The following is a 17,905-nucleotide window of genomic DNA, read 5'->3' on the forward strand; positions in this document are numbered from 1 at the left end:
ACGCCTCCACTGCAGGAGATGTGGGTTTGATCCCTGGTTGGGGAACCAAGATCTCGCATGCCACACAGCACAATCAATCAATCAGGACACAGCCACATTATACTAAAAGTCATATACAGAAATCCAATATATGATTTTCTTTCATGCAAAAGGAATTAACAGGAAATAACAGATCCTAACAAATACTTGTTAATTTTTTTAAGCAATAAAAATATATTTCAAATTAGCTTGGTGTGAACAGCAAAGAGGTTAAACCTATTTCTAAAAGTCTGTCTCATTTGTTTGGAAATGTATGTAAGCGATTCCATTAAAACTGAAGAACTGGGACTTCCCTGGTGGCACAGTGGTTAAGAATCCGCCTGCCCGTTCAGGGGACGTGGGTTCGATCCCTGGTCCGGGAAGATCCCACATACCGCACAGCAACTGAGCCCATGCGCCACAACTACTGAGCCTGTGCTCTAGAGCCCATGAGCCGCAACTACTGAGCCCGCACACACAACTACTGAAGACTGCGTACTCTACAGCCCATGTGCCACAACTACTGCGCCCATGCACCGCAACTACTGAAGCCCGCGTGCTCTAGGGCCCATGTGCTGCAACTATTGAAGCCCGTGCGCCTAGAGCCCATGCTCCGCAACAAGAGAAGCCACCGCAATGAGAAGACCGTGCACCGCAACAAAGAGTAGCCCCCGTTCACCGCAACTAGAGAAAGCCTGCATGCAGCAATGAAGACCCAATGCAGCCAAAAATAAAATAAAGTGGTTAATTGAAAAAACAAAACAACAAAAACTGAAGAATTATTAACGATTGGTAAAATGGTAAATAACAGGAATTCAGAAATGAGTTAAGTAAAGGTCCTTGACTGACATCTAACTAATTATAAAGCCAGAAAAGGATGTGGTAGTGGGTTGGGAAGGGCAGTCAGACAAGTCTTGCTCTTTCTTCCTAGAATGCTCTTCTCCCATGAAGTCCCAGTTTACAGGTCACCTTCTCAGAGAGGTTTTTTTGGCACCACTTTATCCAAAGAGGCCACCTGTTCACCTTCTGGCACAGTGTTTCTCAAACTTTTTGGGACCAGAATCTCTTTACAGTTTTAAAAAAACTGATGATCTCAGAAAGCTTTTGCTTATGTGTGTTATATCTATCAATATTTACCATATTAAAATGAAGAAAATGTTTAAATATTTATTATTTTTAAAAGAATAAACCCATTTAAATTTAACAATTAGAATTAACAAATAAATGAGTAAGAGTGGAAATGTTTTATATTTTTTGCAAATCTCTACCATCCGGCTTAATAGAACACAGCTGGATTCTCCTATCTGGTTCTGCATTCAATCTGTTGTGATAACATACATCATGTAGCCGCTGAAAAACTCTACTGCACAATCGTGAGAGAATGAGGGGGAAACTATTTTGAAAACAGTTTTCACTTGGCAGAGTCTGTGAAAGAGTCTCAGGGATCCCCACATGCCAATACTCTATTGCATCATCCACTTGTGTTTTCTTTATAGCACTCATCATGATCTGAGTCTGATTCATTTATTATATGCCTCCCTGTACTAGAAAATAACCCCATGAAAACTCAGATTTAAAAAAAAAAAAAAACTCAGATTTTTGTCGTGTTCACCCTGAATATATGTAGTATCTAGAACAGTGATCAGTACCTTGGCACTCATGCCAGAAAGTATGAGGTAAACCTCCTATGTAAATGAAACGGTCTCTCTTCTATTTTTGTAATCCATCCAAAAATAATCCACATAGATTCTTAACCTTGCTAGGTAAACTCACTTGAGTTCACCTGTTTGGTTCCTTGCAATTAGAAATCATATATGCCATCAGTTGAAGTGGCTCATCCTACCGTACTACATCCTTTTTCCAAACTGTGCCAAGTGTTAACGGATATTCCGTGAGGGCAGGGAATTAACGGTCTAATGAAGTAACATGACAAAGTAAGGACTTCTCAAATTTTTCTTCTACTGTAAACAAAACGCAATGAATCAAAATGTGATTATTTCTTTGGGCAGTTAATCTGTCTTGGAGATAATTTTCTTTGTCTACTTTAATCCAAACACACATCATAAGAATAGAGCATGGTAAGAGCTCTTTGAAAAATGCAGTTCTATGTAATAGTCTTCGCAGAAGTAGCCTATCATCGTAAGACATAAAGCATAAATACTTTAATGTGATACCTAGAATAATAAAAGTTATGTGGTTTTTTTTTTTTTTTTTGCAGTACACGGGCCTCTCACTGTTGTGGCCTCTCCCGTTGCAGAGCACAGGCTCCGGACGTGCAGGTTCAGCAGCCATGGCTCACAGGCCCAGCTGCTCCGCGGCATGTGGGATCTTCCCGGACCGGGGCACGAACCCGCGTCCCCTGCATCGTCAGGCAGACTCTCAACCACTGCGCCACCAGGGAAGCCCCTAAAAGTTACTTTTTATTGCTCTACATTAAGCCCTTTTAACAAGTGGATTTTTCTTTTTTGTATCCAGTATTACACAGGAGGGAGTTTCTTATGTATCTACCCTCTAGCCTAATAACCAGTTTATACACATGAGAAGGATTCTTCTCATGACTCTTTGTGATGGCTATGCTTGCGCCAACATGAGATAAACCAAAACGAGCTGGAAAAACTTAATGTTTTTAGATACCATAGTTTGACTTTAATTTGGTGTCTACTCTATTAATCTTAAAAGATAAAGGCAAAACATTGTTCTATTTCTTCTGCTCATGAAAATATCAAGTATAATTAATGAAGAAGACTAAAAGCAGACATTTTGGTAACAAAGGAACATTCCAAAGACAAAGGCTGAAATCCCCTCATACTGGATGGATGTGAAGAAGAGATTTAATGTCTCCCGTGTTTAATATGTTCTCCAAGACACTCAAGTTAACACTGAACCCATTATATACTGTATGATATTCCAGCCTCTCGGAACAATATAAGATTAAAAAAAAAAAAAAACTATTTCTTCTGAGCTTAATGTATTTCCTTTCATGGATTTCTTTTCATGAAAAGCTTCAAACATAAGCAAAAGTAGACAGATGGTATAATAAATTCCCAGTTATTCATCACTCAGATTCAATTATTGTAAAACTGATATTAAATTTGTATTTCAGCAATATTGTAACCAAGTTAGCCTTCTAAATATCATGCCATTGTACAATTAATAATATCAAACACTGAGCTAATACGTGATACCCTAGTGAAATATACTGACATTTTATATATAACATATAAATATATAACTCATTCTGTCTATACACTCAATATATTTTATATAAATTGTGGCGTTCTAATCAACAGCAGCATCTACCATTTATCATCAAAACATTTCCTTACAAATAAAGTATAACGGTTAAGAAATGTACCATAATTTCTATCTAATGATATGTTATTTCTCTCAACAACTGTATTCCACAACAAACTACCATGTGAAAGACTGAATAAAAAGCTAAGAAAATGCACACATCAGCAAATACGCCCTAAGTACGTGGGAAGTACACACATACACAAGAAAGGAATACTCGCTGCTAATGCAAATTAGCATATCACACGTTGTATTCAATATGGTACCTCAGAATCTTTGTAACAATATCTTTAAATAAGGTCCAGTCCAAAAACAAAGCCCCAGAAATGATCTCATTATTTCTGCCTCTTTGCCCATTTTAGATAGCGTGCATTTAAAAGCATAATTTTAGAATGTATCTGGGGCAGTAGGAATCATTAAATATATGTAACCGTGATAATTAATATCACTTCATTTAATCCAACAAAATCCTCAATCTATTACCTTTATTAGAATAATAACAAAAATCTTTCCTACTAAATTCGAAGCATAAATGGATAAAAATAAATAAATGGGTAAAAATAAATTTTAAGAGATTACAAAGTTACTATAAGTTAAAAATAGCATTACAACATTAAAACAGAGAGGCTACTCAAAGTGCCCCTCCTACATTTATTTCCAGAATTCCAAATTTTAATTAAGCAACTTCTCTCATCTAATGAAGAGTTAACTAGCACGTACTGAAAGGCTGCTGAGTGATACAGAAGAATTTCAAAGTATAATTTCCACCTTCTACTCGTGTACAAATTGGGTGACAATCAACAGATAAACAAGATGTGGTATATCCATACAGCAGACTATTATTCAGCCTTAAAAAGGAAGGAAATTCTGACATATGCTACAACATGGATGGAGTTTGAGGACATTGTGCTAAGTGAAATAAGCCAGTCACAAAAGGACAAATATTGTATGATTCCACTTATGAGTTACCCAGAGTAGTTAAATTCAGAGACAAAGTATAACAGACATTACCAGGGGAAACATAATGTTACTATTTAATGGGCACAGAGTTTCAGTTCTGGATGATGAAAGAATTCTGGAGATGAATACTAGTGACAGTTATACAATGTATCAATAAATGTACTTAATGCCACTAAACTGTACACTTGAAAATGGATAAATGGGTAAATTTTATGTTATGTATGATTTACCACATTTAAACATAAAAATAAACTTTAAAAAAAATTCTTCTACATAACCTAAAAATGGACCAAAATAAAAATCAATATTAATTTCAACTGAATATTTGGGTCATTAATGAAGGAAATATCCTAACTCATTTCAAACATGTTTAAAGGAAAATTTATGACTTTTTCCATGGAATTTATAATATACGCAGATGAAATACATATGACAATGCAACATAGAGGATGGAGATGGAGAGAGAGGGAAAGTGGGCTACATGACTGCAAAATTTCTACATTGCACATAAAATGGTAAAATACTAAGTTCAAGTAGACCATACAAAGTTAAGGATGTATATTGTAACCCTTAGGAAAACCACTAAAAAATGTAAAAGATAGATCCAGTAGATAAATTTAAATGGAATTCCAACAATTAAAATAATCCAAAGAAGATAGGAAAGGAAAGCAGAAGGAAAAAAAGAGGAGACAACCTGAAAACAAATAAAAAAAGGGTAGACATAAGTCCAGTCACGTCAGTAATTTATTATTTTTTTTTTTTTGTGGTACGCAGGCCTCTCACTTTGTGGCCTCTCCCATTGCGGAGCACAGGCTCCGGACGCGCAGGCTCAGCGGCCACGGCTCACAGGCCCAGCCACTCCATGGCATGTAGGATCTTCCAGACCGGGGCACGAACCTGTGTCCCCTGCATCGGCAGGTGGACTCTCAACCAATGCGCCACCAGGGAAGCCCACATCAGTAATTTATTAAATGGTAATAGATTCTACTGAAATTGCACAGTGGTGATAGTTACATAACTTGGTGAATAAACAAAAAAATCAGACTTTTACATTATAAAAGGGTGAGTGTTATGATGTAAATTGTATCTCAGAAAAAGCTGTTATTAAAGAAAATAAATTAAGGCAACCCAAAAGCTTAAAAGACCAAACACCACAATTAAACAATACAGATTATCAGAATGATTAGAAAAGCATGGCCCTCCAAAAATGGGCAGAAGACCTAAATAGACATTTCTCCAAAGAAGATACACAGATTGCCAACAAACACATGAAAGGATGCTCAACATCACTAACCATTAGAGAAATGCAAATCAAAACTACAATGAGGTATCACCTCACACCAGTCAGAATGGCCATCATCAAAAAATCTCCTAACAGTAAATGCTGGAGAGGGTGTGGAGAAAAGGGAACCCTCTTGCACTGTTGGTGGGAATGTAAATTCATACAGCCACTATGGAGAACAGTATGGAGGTTCCTTAAAAAACTACAAATAGAACTACTATATGACCCAGCAATCTCACTACTGGGCATATACCCTGAGTAAACCATAATTCAAAAAGAGTCATGTACCACAATGTTCACTGCAGCTCTATTTACAATAACCAGGACATGGAAGCAACCTAAGTGTCCATCAACAGATGAATGGATAAAGAAGATGTGGCACGGGCTTCCCTGGTGGCGCAGTGGTTGAGAGTCCGCCTGCCGATGCAGGGGACACGGGTTCGTGCCCCGGTCCGGGAGGATCCCACATGCCGCGGAGCGGCTGTGCCCGTGAGCCGTGGCCGCTGAGCCTGTGCGTCCGGAGCTTGTGCTCCACAACGGGAGAGGCCACAGCAGCGAGAGGCCCGCGTACCGTAAAAAAAAAAAAAAAAAAAAAAAAGAAGATGTGGCACATATACACAATGGAATATTACTCAGCCATAAAAAGAAACAAAATTGAGTTATCTGCAGTGAGGTGGATGGACCTAGAGTCTGTCATACAGAGTGAAGTCAGAAAGAGAAAAACAAGTACCATATGCTAACACATATGTATGGAATCTAGAAAAACAAAAAAAAGGTTCTGAAGAACACAGGAGCAGGACAGGAATAAAGACACAGACATAGAGAACGGACTTGAGGACAACGGGGAGGGGGAAGGGTAAGCTGGGACGAAGTGAGTGGCATGGACACATATACACTACCAAATGTAAAATCGATAGCTAGTGGGAAGCAGTGGCATAGCACAGGGAGATCAGCTCGGTGCTTTATGCCACCTAGAGGGGTAGGATAGGGAGGGTGGGAGGGAGACGCAAGAGGGAGGAGATATGGGGATATATGTATATGTATAGCTGATTCACTTTGATATAAAGCAGAAACTAACACACCACTGTAAAGCAATTATAATCCAAGATATATTAAAAAAAAAAAAAAGCATGACCCAACTACATGAGGGCTACAGGAGACATGTTTTCAATATAAGAGTCAGATGGAGAAAAACAAATCCTGCCAACAGTAAGCATAAGACACTTGAGAGTCTTCAGAGTCAAACATTAAGCAACTTGTCCAAGATCACAGGGATATGAAGTGGCGGAGCAAGATTTTTAACTCTGACTCCAGACTGTGCTAATACTGCAGGGGAGGGAAAGGAGAGGGAGAAGGAAAGCTCGAGTATAAAATTCAAACTATTTTAACCTCAAGCAAAGGGCAGAAAATCCCAGCCTCATCAAATCCCAGATTCTTAACCTTCCTATTGAAATCACCCGCCAAACCCCACAACTCTAAATGTATTTGCCTTATCTACATCCTTAAAGACTCCCTAAAAATAGAAGATTTTTCTTTTTCAGGTATCCACTTTAGAGCATTTCTACTCAGCATCATCTTCAAATTCTTCAACAAACAGTCTAGAAGCTGAACTCTAATCCAACATGTTCTCAAACATCTCAAAGGACATTCTGTTATGATAAGGGTTTTATGAAGCTTGTTTCATAGGTATTCATTAAGCCTTTTGAACATGACATATTTAAAGTCACAATTTAAAACATATTACAAAATTGCTGTCAAAAGGATAAGAGTCACCAAATCTCTCCTCTAAATTCAGGGAGACATTATTAATTCAACATAAGTATCCCAGAGAGGAAAAAGGCATCAGTGACTCTTCTGTAGCTCTACCAGCTCACTCAAGTATTATACTTTACCTATAAAGTCAGCAAAACCAAGTGAAGACAGTTACTTTCACCGGCATCCAAGATCACAAGACCAAAAAAAACAAAAGAAATACTCTGTTTTTAGACCTTAACAATGGTACACCAATGAGGGGGAAAAAGGGAGCAGAAAGAGAACAACTTCCACCAATAGTTTAAAAAAAAAAAAAAAAAGGTGCCAGCCAAAGCTATCAATTAAAAACAAAACACTAACAATCCAGTCTAGTTCCAATTCATCTTAGAAGTAGTTTGGAACATTTACTGAGCATGGGATTTACAGTCAAAGACTTTTGTAAGAAACTATACTCTCACTTTCTAGCTATGTGACATTGGGCAAGTCATTCATTCTGAGATTGTTCTCTCTTCTATAAATCATAATACACCACAGATTGTCATAAAGATTAAATAAGAATGTTGCAAGTATATCTGCAGGTAGGTGTTCCACATCTATTTTTAAGAGCCTGGAGAAGGGAAGAAAAGTTCTGTGCCACTTCTTTTCTTATGAACAAACAAAATCCTACTTCAGCAAATAAGAGTACCCTGTATAACAAATCTACAGCAAATTCCAGCAGGCAAACACACACGCATGCGTGCGCTCCAGAAGAATACAAATTTGGTAGCAGTGGCAGTCTCTAGGAATTTAAACTGGGGGCTGGGGTCAGAGGTTCACAGATGGAAGAAACCTTATTTTTCAATGTATACATGTGACTTAAGTTTCTGAAGATTTTACATTCTCAAATTTTTTTCACTTTAACATAATAAAATCAAAGACCTGTGTCCAAAATGGAAATTCTAATAATGTTAATGGTAAGAATATCTATGTAGTTAAAACTAGATGTCTAAAAACTACAGTGTAGTATTAACCTTTCTTAAGCCACGACGTATGTCACACACAAAACATACTTCCAGGAGCTACCCAGATCACAACCTATATAGATAAAATAGGAGTTATAAACAAATTTGGGCTTGCAAGGTCTACGGCTCTCTTTTTTTTTCCTACTCAAGAAAAAGTTTTTTTCAAATATGAGTGAATAGGGTATCATATTGATCGTTTTAAATTCACTCTAAACTATTTTAAGAACAAAAATATTGTTAAATAACATCATTAGAAAACTTGATAACTTCATAATTTTAGTATCAGTTGCCAAGTACTTAAAGCACATTTCACAACTCTAACACACCATGGATTACAACCTCACAACAGAAGACCGATGATCTAGCAAAAGGCTTTCTTCAAATTTCTATCTACACAACCTGATCATGTGCTGCCTCTGTTATTATAAAGTGCGGGAACAGATTTCTATGGGCCTTGGCTAAGTTCCCTACAGTTATCTGGTTTTCACTGTTTGGTTTCTCACTCTTTCCAACTAAGCAAACCAGGGTACAGTTTTTTTTTTTAAGTGCTCTGTACTTATGGTCAGCCAACCTAGGTCAAGTCCTGATTCTATTACTTACCAATATAGTGTGACTGTTGGCAAGTCACTGCACCTGAGTCTCAGTTTTCTTTTTGTTAAATGGTTGCATGAATTAAATGAAATCATATATGTCAAAGTATTTTTAAACTACATTATCATGCGTGTGTGTATAGGAATAATATATCAGATTATTAATCTCAACAAGAAAAAAAATCTACACGCACAAAATACACATTAAAACTATCAGATTAATTTCCCCAAAATGCTAATTTTAACTATCTCATTCTCACAAAAAGAATAAAAAAAAACAACTCTTCAGTAGCTCTCCCCATCTACTGAAGTAATAATTATTAACTAACACCTGTAATGATAAGGTGATTTGCCTTATCTTATCAATGCCAGATTCTGTGCTAAGTTCTTTATACATGTTGTTTCTAACTTTCACAACAACCCTACAGGGTAGGTGTCATTCTCTTCATTTTAAAGATGAAAAAACTTGAGCTATTTCCCAATTTCGCTATTATGAACCTTACAATGAACATTTTTAAAGTACATCTTTGTAGGTGAAATTCTTAAGAGTGGAAATGTTGAGTCAAAGAATATATACGTTTTAAATTTTGGTAATACCAGCAAATTTCTGGAACAAAAAAAAAAAGATAAAAGGGGGCTGAAATAATTTATACTCCCAAGAACAAGACACTTCCTGTACACTTGTCTACCCTGGATGTTACAGCTATTTTTTAAAAGTATGGTTAATCCAATGGATAAAAAAAATCTCATTATTGTTTTTGAAGTAGTTACATTCCTTACCTTGCTAAAAAGTCTCCAACAAAAGGTGATAAAAAAATACAATCATCAAACCTCAACTGCTTCCCACAGTTCCCTTCTCCACCCTCAATGCTGAGCATTCTGGATAGAACACACTATCTGTATGCATATATACACATATCTTCTAAATACATGGATAAGACCCATACATGAAACACAAATTATTGAATCTAACATAAATTTCTCATAAAGATAACTACTGTAACTTATAATGCTGTGCTGCATTAAAATATGATATGATAACATGAAAAAACATACACATAAAAACCAGAAAGATAACTAAAAACACTATGAAATCTCTTTAAATCTCATTTAATCTTTAAACCACTTTTTCCAGGGGCAGATAGTTTAACTTTTCAACCCCCTTTCGTAAACTCCAAAAGAATTTCTTTTCTTAACTCTAACAGTCCTCACAGCCTTCCACTACTGTTCCTTTACTGCTCAGAATACAAGGAGCCCAGAGGGGAAATACAGAATAAAAAACATTTTGGAAATAAAATGTGTGCTCAGCATATTAAAACTACTGAAAATTACTATTCTTTATAAGGATTATTTGTAGCTTTGAATTTTCCATTAATTGTTTAAGCAAAGACATGATTTTGTTTAAATCATGTACAGTAGGGATTCTATATAATCTGATCCCATTTCGTGTAAATTAAGCATAAAGAATAATTCGTCTTGGGCTTCCCTGGTGGTGCAGTGGTTGAGAGTCCGCCTGCCGATTCAGGGAACATAGGTTCGTGCCCTGGTCGGGGAAGATCCCACATGCCGTGGAGTGGCTGGGCCCGTGGGCCATGGCCGCTGAGCCTGCGCGTCCGGAGCCTGTGCTCCACAGCGGGAGAGGCCCGTGTACCGCAAAAAAAAAAGAATAATTAGTCTTGTAAAGAAAACATACAAAGTTTAGAATGCTTTTAACAATTGGCTTATGGTACTTTCTAAAGCAAATAAATAGCACAAACTCAGAAAAAAAATTCAAGAAATCATCTTATTCAAAGCTGTTAACTAAAAACAATATACCAGATGATAAGGCACAAATAGTTTTTCTATAAACAAAGTAAATATTATGCTGATCTTTGAACAGCAATTTAAAGAAAAAGAAACAAAAAACAGAACCAGAAATTAATGAGGGGCAGGGAACCTCCACATTTGATTACATTTCAAACATAAGTTACAGCATACATAAGTTATAGTAAAAGGAACTCCACAGTATTAAAGTTTAAAAATTTCTTTTCCAGACTTCCCTGGTGGCACAGTGGTTAAGAACCCACCTGCCAATGCAGGGAACATGAGTTGGAACCCTGGTCCGGGAAGATCCCACAAGCCGCGGAGTAACTAAGCCCATGCGCCACAACTACAGAGGCTGTGCTCTAGAGCCCGTGAGCCACAACTACTGAAGCCCGCACGCCTAGAGGCCATGCACCGCAAGGAAGAGTAGACCCCGCTCACCACAACTAGAGAAAGCCCTCGCACAGCAAAGAAGACCCAATGACAGCCAAAAATAAAATAAACTTTAAAAAAGATTTCTTTTCCATATTCTGCTCATCTTTCTTGCCAAAAGTTGCTGCCAACATAGTAATCTATTACCACTATCTTAGAAATCAGATTCTAAGAATATTCCCAGTTTAAGACAATAACTATCAAATTTCAATGGTTCGTCACCAACCACACAAACAATGTTGATATGCATAACAAAATCTGTATGCAATTTTATTTCACTGTTATTTTTATGGAACTCACCAGCTATAGCCAGATATTTCAAAAGGTCCATTTTAAATGGCATACTCCAATGGGAAAAGTTTTTAAGCTAGGAAAATTATATCCCAAATAAGAATGTTGCCATGATGCACAAAAAGAGAGGTTAGTTATCACCAGCTACATATTTTCATGGTGAATAAAAACACATGGCAATACCGCTTTCTAGTTACAAAACAGTCCCTTCTGTGACAGGAGGAAAGTTTTCTTGCAGGTTATTGTTCCATAATTCTTAATCTAATAATATTTACTTAATCTTTCCATTACATTCATTGAACTCACTACGTAGAAATCATTAGAATATAAAACAAAAGGGAAACAAAGAATGAGAAGACCAAGTCTCTTACCTTAAGAGGACATTAAAATACAGAAACAATTTTTACATAATATGGAAGGTGGTATGCCAGATAAGGAAAAAAAAATTTTAATGCTCTAGAAGACAGAGGAAAGAGATTACTTCTCACCAGAAGAACACGGAAAACTAGCCTGGTAGGGGTAACATGAACTGTGCTTTTAAGAATAGACAGTAGTAAGAAATGTGGGACCAGGGGACAGGTGTGACCACTGAGGAGAGTGATGGAAAAGACAGAACAGGAGAGAACCAGCCACATTTGGGAATAGCATGCTGTCTGGTTTGCCTAAGGCATAACATTGATAAAGGAAAATGGAGGAGATAAAATTAGAAAAGCAAATGAGAAAGGAAGGTAGTCATACATTTTATACCCTTTTCTCTAACATGAAACCCCTGACGGCACAATCTTATCTTCATTTACAGAGAACTTGAACTTCTTCATAATATTTTTTCCCCTGAAGTCATTTGTGTAGCTGACTTATTTTCCACAACATGACTGTGAGCTCCTCATGAGCAGGCGGCACATCCAATTCATTTTTATATCCTTCTCAAATGCCTTGAACATAGCTATCAAATAAGCCCTTTTTAATGACTGAATAAATGCATGAATAAATATACTTGCCATATAATTTCACTTCTCCCAGACTCAGATATTCATCTATACCAGGAGCCGGCAAACTTTTTCTATAAAGGGCCATACAGTGAATATTTATTTACAGGCCACTCGGTCTCTGCTATAGCTACGCAACTCTGCTGTTCTAGAGCAAAAGCAGCCACAGACAAGAGGTAAGTGAACAAGCAGGGCTGTGTGCCAATAAAACTTAATTCACAAAAACAGGCAGCAGCTGCATTTGGCCCATGGACCACAGTTTAGAGACTCCTCACCTATACAAACTTAAATATATTATATTGTACAAATACATTTAAAATGTATTATATTCAAATCATTTTCTTACATAATGACAGAACCTCAGCCAAAATTTCAAACTAGAAGATAATAAAAAGGGGTATAAACAGGAAAATGTGGATATACTGCACAAAACCTGGTAAACCTGGACCTTTGGATACTTACACCTAATACACCTCTCCAGACATGTGTTACTATTATCCACCTGCGTGACTTTACGTCACAACTTCTTTAGGCCTCAGTTTAATCTACAGGCCTTAGTTTTTAATCTATAAAGTAAATTGGTTAAAACAGATCATTCTGGGCTAGAATTCTATGATCTTAAGAATTGTCCAAATTAAATTTATGAATTTTAAGTGAAAATTTCATCTTGAAAATGGTAATTGCATTCATAAATAATTCTGAATACATGGAAGAACAAAATATAAGCATATCACAGAAACAAAGTATAATATATTAAAATATTAAGTTAACTTAATACCTGAGATAATTGATCTAATGAGCTTTTCAAAACATTATCAATATCATATTTTAGTACCTGAAAACTAAGGTTTCAGTACCATCTTGAATGTAGTTATAAATACACCTGGAAAATCAGTTTAATAGCAAATATAGGGTCATGCACCTAGTCAGGATGGTGATATCAGGAGGATACTCCTGTCATAAAAAAAAGAAAAAAATTTCCCAAAATAGAGGCAGTAGTAAGATTTGATATTAAATGCCATAATATGCAATAAAAGGGAAAAAACAGAATCTTACTTCTGGCTTCACATTCTATGCTCATGGTAAATAATTAATGAATCACTGGACTCCCTGATGTATTTAGCTAAAAGTCTGAAATGTTTAATTTTAAAAGTCAAAGTCCACACATGTTATAAACTAGGTATCATTCATTAGGTGTAATGGTGATTTTACAACTTTTCCATCTTCACGCTTCAAATCAAGACTTAGGTTACAGAATAAAAGTCTTCACTTTTCCCAAACTATTTTCACAGAATCGTTGGGTCAATGAAAAGTCTATAACTCATCACTACCCATATTTACAAAAGCAACACCGTTACGCTGCTTTCTGAAATATAAGTTAACAGTTTCTTGTTCCTTACAAACTTACCAAACATTTGGCAAATTCTTTATTTTCTGAAAGAAATCCATAACCTGGATGTACCTTAGAAATGAAAACAAAAAGCACTTTCAGTTTTACCAATTTGCAAAACCTTTACAGTAAGCACAACAGAAAGAGCATTAACATGTTTATTGTTCAAGGGCCCTGGAGTAAAGTTACTGACTCTAACATACTGATCTGCTCTAACTCAGTTCTCCCGAGTTCGGACCCAAATGCCAAGAAATCGCCTACTTTATACTCACTTGTAGCACACTACCTGTCTTAACCACAGTCGGGGCCGTCTCCCATCACACCTGCCTGTCCACCTGCACTTGGCTATGCAATTCAACCCAACCCAAACTCTCCCCACTTTTTCTGAGACTAACTTTGGCCACAAGTCTGGAGAATTTTCTAACAGCTAGTGGGTCAAAGAATTATGTTAAAGGAAACCTTTCACAAGATGGATGAAAAACTCTTATTTCCCCTTTCTTTACAGAACCAGGAACTGCTACTTTCCCAAACCCTGGCTACTAAGCCAATGAACATATTTTATTCCTGACAATATTAATATATTCAGCCACTACCCAATGAACAGTTTTTGTCAAACCTAACTAAAATCGAAGTTTGGTTTTACCTTTTCATCATTCTCTGAATTTATTTTTCTTCTAATATCTACTCTTCTTTCCCTCCTCATCCCACTCAGCCAGTCACAACCACTTCACGCTCTCCTCTCTCACAAGCCACGTTGCAACAATTTAAATTCTACCATCCTGTTCTAACCAAGTAACTTTTGACCAAACATAAATTTAGCCACCCTATTATCAGTCAGTATTGAATATATTTCTAGGAAAATAATTCTGCTATAAGTCAAATTTCTAAATGAGTCAGTATCATAATCTAATCTAGAAGTATCTACACATTTAAGATTTTTTTAAATGCTAGACTAAGCTTTATGAACATGGTACAGAATAATTTACACTACTACATCACAGGAAAAGAGTTTCACTCCAACAGTTTCATTTCATATAAACATTCAACTAAAGATTGTATTCTGATAATCTATAGTTAAAAGAGTTTTACCTTCATTAACTCTGCTAGTAAACTGTAACATCTATAATATGCGTTCATGAATTCAGTTTTTTATTTAAACATGCATCTTACTAAAACATTTCTTTCAAAAGAAATGTGAACACTAACTGAAGCACTCCAGGCTAACTGCTGGTGTTGGCTGCTTCCATCCAATTTTAGAGATAACTCTACGTAGTTTTTTTTAACATTACATGTAATTAGTTCTCTGATAAAAACATACACATACACACACACACACACAACGACAACAATAACAACAACAACAACTATAACAAAACACTATTCCTGATGTCAGAACCCAGTTTTTTCATTGGATTCTACTCCAAACAGAATTGGGGGTGGGGAGAATTACTGATTTCTCCATGTAAATTATGTATATTCCATTGACACTATCAAACTAAAATAATTACCAATTGCATCATTTTTATTTCTGGAAGTATAACAAGGCATACATAATTTTTAAATGATTAAAACAGGGTCTTTTGGATCCTGTTTGTAATACATATTTTTTAATACTCTTATAACACTGAAAGGGTTAATTCTCAAAATTAATTGGGATTTCTTTTTTTTTTTTCCCCCCTAGCAAATCTGGAAATGAACTGAAACTGCTCCCTGGTGTGAAAGCTGAATCCAGCAGCCACCTGCAGGATCAGTAACCAACACTGTCAGATGCTACAAAGCCTCTGATTTCCAGTAGCGAATTCGGCCACATTTAACTCATGTGACATGAACTGCAACAGCATTTTCAATCATTCTTTCTTATTTTTTTTTTTAAATACAAACTCTAGTGTTCTGCTCACTACATATGAAACAGCTGCAGTAGACAGATTCATTCAGACTCACAGCTTGGGCCCCGGTTTTCTTAATGGCTTCCATGATGGCATCCATGTTGAGGTAGCTTTTACTGGTGGGAGCTGGGCCAACACAGACCGCCTCATCCGCCATTTTCACGTGAACCTGAAGAGACAAATCTCTGCATTAACAGATCCTCCCAGCAAAAAGAACTATCTTCATCTGCAAGTATACACAAATTGCAAATCTGAGTGTTTCCCGTATCATTTATGTAGTCAGATCTCTCTCTGAATATGCACTAAGAAATTACAATGTAATAAGCTCAGGAGCTATATTAACCTTGATTTCATTAATTACAAGCCTAATCCACTAACCAGATAATTTCCATAATATTCATACAAATTTGATTAAGTAAAATCACAGCAAACAACTTGAGCCTCCTATTCAGTTCATCTATACGTAAACCTTATATCAAAAACTACTCTGTTACATGTAGCCAGGGTAGCCCAATATTTTCATAACAAGCATTCATGCCCAGTTCTAAGCAAGCTCCCCAGGAAGTGGGGATAATTAGAGAAACTGAATGAAGGGATGCAGTGAGTGTCCCTGCACAGCATCAGGTCAGCACCAGGCACAAATTAAAGCCCAGGACTAAAGAGTTCAGTATCACTACACATGAGCCAGAAAATCTTGAGAATCGTTTAAATACTCTCACATTTGATCCTCACCCATTTTAACCTTTATTCATAAAAGAACTGATATGTGCATTCAGTTCTAAACCTACTCCAAATTCAGGAATATATGCTCCATTTTTAAGACTACTTACTACACACTGTTTCAAATCTATTTTTGCTTAAGAAAGCCTAGGCATTCAATACAAAATAAATTGCTTACTTCTAAAAGAAATCTATTCTTTTAAAATGATGAAAGGGATTCATGTATTTTTGAAACGGCTTTTCCTAAGTTTTCCAGTGTAAGTTTAAATAAATTTAAACTCCGTTTAAATTTATTTTACAAGGCAGACATTAAAAACTGGAACACATTCATATACCTGGACATGTATGACCCTCCTCCAAAAAGTCTAAGGTGGAAAATATTCTTGAGTATTGCTAAGTTATATTCTTCAGATGTAAAGTAGTTTTTAAAGAAGCATTTTGTTTTAAATGAGGTCTATCAAAAAAAAAAATCAAGTCATCTTTTAGAAAGCTCAGAGTTCTCTTTATCTATTCAATAAATATTTTCAAACTAAGTAAAAAATTATATTGTGTATTGAAAGGTTAAAGATACCTGCTACCCAAGGGATTAATAGATCAATATCTTAATATAAAAGACTCAAATCTATGCAGTTTAATTTCTTTAATAACACCCAAGGAAAGGCAGCCACGCTCGCAAAAGGATCCTAAATATTCCCATGTTCAAAGCAAGGCTCTCCTTTATATCTTGCTTATTCCCAACTTCAAGTTGCTCTTCTCCCCTCAGACCAGAATGCCCCCCTCTTCTACTGCCCTCTGCCCAATTCAGCAATTTTTTACAACAGCAATTTTGTTTTTGTAATTGTAGTTGTGGGTTTTTTCTATAAGAAAGAAATTGAATACTGAACAATCTTTTGAAAAAAATGCATTAGTCAGGGGCTTCCCTGGTGGCACAGGGGACACGGGTTCGTGCCCCGGTCCGGGAAGATCCCACATGCCGCAGAGCGGCTGGGCCCGTGAGCCATGGCCGCTGAGCCTGCGCGTCCGGAGCCTGTGCTCCGCAGCAGGAGAGGCCACAACAGTGAGAGGCCCGCATACCGCAAAAAAAAAAAAAAAAGAAAAAAAAAAAAAGTGCATTAGTCAGGTGGGGATAAAGTATTTAAAGTTAAATCTACACTTACTCTGTATATTTTATTTCCTGCCAGGTACTACCTATTATTAAAGATGCATTTAAAGTTCCACTTCTACCACTGGGTCTTCAGATGAATCTCCTTTAATCTGAACTCCAGTAGTACAAGGTGCAAATTTTGGCATTTAATCGCATCCTGCCCAGTAATGTCATTTTGACTCCTTTACAGATTATGTCTGTTACAATTTATACACTCTCCTTTTCCAGATCATAAGGTCCTGCAAGGCAGAAGTTGTGTCTTAAATTCCTTTTCGTAAAAAATCTCTCCCAGCACAGTTTTATTGCTACAAGCTTTTAAATTCATAGATACACTTGGATGACAGTTTAATAATTTT

At 36.5% G+C, this 17,905-nt stretch overlaps 1 protein-coding gene across 9 annotated transcripts in view; it reads right to left on the reverse strand.

The window, feature by feature from the left end:
• PCCA (propionyl-CoA carboxylase subunit alpha) overlaps nucleotides 1-17,905 on the reverse strand; it is a 385,988-nt gene that overhangs the window by 314,135 nt on the left and 53,948 nt on the right. For all 9 annotated transcript variants that reach the window (XM_033435088.2, XM_049701173.1, XM_049701172.1 and 6 more), the window contains 2 exons: nucleotides 15,741-15,854; nucleotides 13,818-13,871 (listed from right to left, as the gene is read on the reverse strand). In XM_033435088.2, coding sequence (XP_033290979.1) covers nucleotides 13,818-13,871; nucleotides 15,741-15,854 — 168 coding nt within the window. The remainder of the gene's footprint in view (nucleotides 1-13,817; nucleotides 13,872-15,740; nucleotides 15,855-17,905) is intronic.

This window comes from Orcinus orca, chromosome 18 (genome assembly GCF_937001465.1).
Source record: "Orcinus orca chromosome 18, mOrcOrc1.1, whole genome shotgun sequence".
Taxonomy (NCBI): domain Eukaryota; kingdom Metazoa; phylum Chordata; class Mammalia; order Artiodactyla; family Delphinidae; genus Orcinus; species Orcinus orca.